We start from the raw sequence: 3,899 nt of genomic DNA, 5'->3' as shown, positions 1-3,899 counted from the left end.
CCCCCTCCTCCCTCCTTTAAATCGTAAAAATGCAAAGAAGGATAAACAAGTAGCTGTCACGAAAGAATAGTCACGACTATTTAAAACTGACGTGTTGCGCGGAAATCTTATTTCTCTCTCTCTCTCTCTCTCTCTCTCGATCGTCGAGATTCGCCTCGCGTCGAAGCTTTCCCACTCCCTCCCCCTCCTCCTCCCTTTCGCTCGTGCCGAATTTAGGAAACCGTTATATAGAATCATTTCCTCGACCAATCCTGGACGATATTATCGATCATTTGAAGATCTTGGAAAAGTTTGTGAAACAATTATGGGGAGGGGAGGGGGGTGAGAGAGATAAAAGACAAAGCGAAACCAAGGTTCGCGTTATTTTTGCCCGACCTTTAATACTTCGGTCAACGGTGCCGATGGACTTTGAATGCGGTATCTCGATTGTCCTGCATTGCTCGATATCGCCCGATATACACTTTCTCCGTAACGGCTCGGATGCAACACCGCCGCTCCTTTTCCAATCGGATCAACCGGAAAAATTTTATTCTCTATTATTCGTCGCGTCCCTTCCCCCTAGCTTTCGCGCGAAATTCGAAGCTCGAATATCGAAATACGAACGGAAGACCTCACCGTTCGTTCGTTCGCTTATCTCGAACGTACTCGATTAATTCGTACGATCGAGAAGTTTTTTATCGCGATACTCGAGCTATCGATCTATCTCGAGCGATGGAAATCAAGCTTTATTTATTTTTCTTTTCTTTTTCTTCTTCTTTTTTTTTTTTTTCTTTTCTTTTTCGTTTCGTGACGCGGAGATGATGGCGAGGAGAGTTAACGAAAGAGATAAAAAGCGAGGAAATCGTCCGGTTCGATCTTCCGTTCCCGTTCGAGTCTCACGAACGATATGCGTTTGCCTGTGCGTGAATGTTCTTATCATGACGTCATTGATAAAGCGGCCATGATGGATAGGCAAAGTCTGCTCACAAAGAGACCCCGCCCTATTTTTTCCTCCCTGCCTCTAGCCGGACACACTTTTAGCGCGCTTAACTATGGCACTAACCTTCGCCGCGCTCCACGCCCAAAATAATTTCAACGAGCAACGGGAGAAAGATGGCGAACCGAGGGACGAGGAGTTCCAAGGAGCACCGAATCGAATCGTTTCGCGCCACTTTTTCTTTTCTTTTCTTCTTCTTCTTCCTTCCTTTCTTTCTTTCTTTCTTTCTTTCTTTCTTCTCCCTCTTCTTTTCTTTTCCTTTTCCCTCCTTGCATATTTTCCTAGATCCCGCAACCTAATCGAAATCCTCCTTATCCGCCCACACGAAACGTTGCACAAGGGTCGAACGCGCGAGGAGGACGGGGGAGAATCAATCGAAACAATCGAGGATAAATAGAAGAAACAACGTATGTCGAATTATATTTCGTTCCAAATTAATCCCTCGAGGAGGGAAACATTCGAAACCGACGTCGACGACGACGAACATGGATGACGAAGGAAATCGACCGAAGGGGAAGTTGACCATCCCGACCGAATCGAACTCTCCGACAATTCGTCCGAAACGAATTCCGACCGACGTTGCCCGCGATTCATTTTCGCCTTTTCGACGTCGAATAATTTAGAATGGCGCGAGCGCGGAGCCGACGTTGGAGGGGCACGGAGACTCCCGCTCGGTGCGCCCCAAAGGTCGGATGGTCGCGTGGACGGAAGAAGAAGAAGAAGAAGAAGGAGAAGAAGGAGAAGAAGAAGGAGAAGAAGAAGGAGAAGAAGGAGAAGAAGAAGCGGCGGAGGCGGCATGGAATGGAAAAAACCGTGTGCGCGATCGGGTCGAAGAGATGACTCGATATCGAAATCGCGAAATACTTCCTGAACGGCGTAACGCGCAAGCTGTTTGTTTCCGTCTCTCCTACCCTGCTCGAGCACCGGTTTCTTCTCTTCTCTCTTTCTATTCTCGCCTTCTATTCGGTGGCGAGGGTGGAGGAAGAGAAGCAGCGACGAATGTTGCGGCGGTGGCAATAGTAGCGAGCACGGCCGCACGATGAGGAGGAGGAGGAGGAGGAGGAGTAGTGGAGGGAACACACACGCAGACACACATAGACACACATGAACGCACAGATACACCCGGAGTGGAGGAGAGGGAGAGAAAGGGGGACGGCGGAGGACGCGTATGACGAGAAGANGGGAGCGAGCGAGGGAGGTTGTGAAAGAGAGATAGAACCGGGCACGATTGGCCCCTTCCGCCGTGTCAGCGGTGCCGATTGGCTCGCGTTCCCCGGAATCGTGTTATTTCAATCGATATCTCTTCGAGTAGCCGGCGATTTTTCGTCGCCGCGCGTTATCAGCGCCTTTCCACCTTTTTTCTTCCCCCGTTTAGCACACGCACAGCGCGAAAGACCAAGAAATCGCTCTGTCCCCCCCTTCGACCGGCTTAGTTCGCGAGAGACGCCACACGCTGGCGTACAGCGCTGCGTCCGCGCTTTTACGCTACACGGGCGCGCCAGCTACCCCCGTGGATCGGGAGAAAAGAGAGAAAGAGAGGAAGAGGGAGAGACGAAACCAGAGAGAGAGAGAGAGAGAGAGAGTAACGACAATAACAGTAGTAATTAAAGAAAGAAAAAAAGGAGGATCGATAGAGGATAATAAAGTAAGAAAGGAGGAAAAGGACGTTGGAGAAGAAGAAGAAATTGCGCGCGGTCGTGTCGAGTGATATTCGTTTCCGAAGTGGGACTCGATAGGACGCGCTCGTTCGTCCTTCGTACGCGACGATCCCTCCTCCTCTTTGTCCGATCTCTCTAACCGCCGATTCTTCCTCGTCGTCGTCGTCGTCGTCGTCGCCGTCGCCGCCGCCGCCGTTTCGTTTCGCTTTATTTCGAGGGGGGAGTTATCGTGTGGTAACACAGTGATTCAAGCCGGAGAAGCGTTCCCACATGTTCGTACGTGAAAAACAGTGAGTTTCGTCCACCGTGTGTGTTCGTTTGCAATATTTTCGTGAACAAGAGGGAGAGAGACGCAAACCGCCGATTTTTTTCACTTTTTCTTTCCTCTCCTTCTTCTCTGCATTTTCTTATTGTATATACATGTGTGTATATATATATATATATACATATATATATTCAAGAGGAATGCATACACGCCAAAGATGTACCTGCGAATGATATCGAATCATCGTTCCGTCCGTTCGAATCCGTTCCCAACCAGATCGTTCAAATCGTATCGGATATAATAAAAAGGGAGAAGTTTGTTTGGAGACAGAGGAAAGAAGTGACAGAGAAATATCGAATCGTCGTTTCGTATTGAAGAAAAAGAAAAAGAAAAGAATAAGTTGAAAGAAAGTATACGCGTATACTTAACGCTATACTCTAGACTCGAAAAGTAAGCACGTGAAAGTGGAACGATACCGTTCTCACACTGGAAGGATAATAATAATACTAGACAAAAGAAGAATCACGCCCTCGTCGTGTGCCTCGTTCGCAGTGTCTCGCATTCTCACGCAACAACGTCGTAGTTCTCTCTCTCGAAAACCGTCGTCGTTTCGTTGTGAAACCGCCTTCGATAAGAAATCGAACCGAAGTAAATATCGGAGAGAACGCGTCCGCTTTCCTTCCCGCCTTGCTTCTTCTCAACCTTGGGTTGAAAGGAGGAAGAATCGAAGGGAAGCGGAAAAAGAGAAGAGAAGAAAGGGGTGACGTCGCATGGTGACGTCGGATCCAGGGAATAACGTAACATCTCGAAGGAGGGCGAGCCGAGGGGACACCAGCACGTAGCCAAAAGGGAATCGGAATCAAGCGTGTCGCGAATGCGACCTGGAATAAGGGTAGCCATGTCGGTATCAGAGTCTTTCGTATCACCGTGCGTGGAGGGCGGGAGGGACTCTTCAGGTCGCGTGCTCGAGATTCTTCCCTGAAGATGTATGGCACCAATG

The 3,899-nt window shown here is 48.9% G+C and overlaps 1 protein-coding gene and 1 long non-coding RNA gene across 2 annotated transcripts in view; both read left to right on the top strand.

Annotated features, from left to right (window-relative positions):
- The first annotated feature begins 1,754 nt into the window (after nucleotides 1-1,754).
- LOC116186373 lies at nucleotides 1,755-3,276 on the top strand. Its single transcript, XR_004151352.1, has 2 exons — nucleotides 1,755-2,924; nucleotides 3,096-3,276. It is a non-coding gene; the product is annotated as an uncharacterized LOC116186373 (long non-coding RNA).
- A 371-nt stretch (nucleotides 3,277-3,647) lies between these two features.
- LOC102680144 (zinc finger protein 865-like) overlaps nucleotides 3,648-3,899 on the top strand; it is a 37,916-nt gene continuing 37,664 nt past the window's right edge. Inside the window, exon 1 of the mRNA XM_031513413.1 lies at nucleotides 3,648-3,899. Within this exon, the coding sequence (XP_031369273.1) occupies nucleotides 3,888-3,899 (12 nt within the window). The 5' untranslated portion in view covers nucleotides 3,648-3,887.

This window comes from Apis dorsata, unplaced genomic scaffold, assembly GCF_000469605.1.
Source record: "Apis dorsata unplaced genomic scaffold, Apis dorsata 1.3 scaffold_634, whole genome shotgun sequence".
NCBI lineage: Eukaryota > Metazoa > Arthropoda > Insecta > Hymenoptera > Apidae > Apis > Apis dorsata.
Note: the sequence above shows the minus strand (reverse complement) of the source record. Positions and strands in the feature narration are given on the sequence as shown.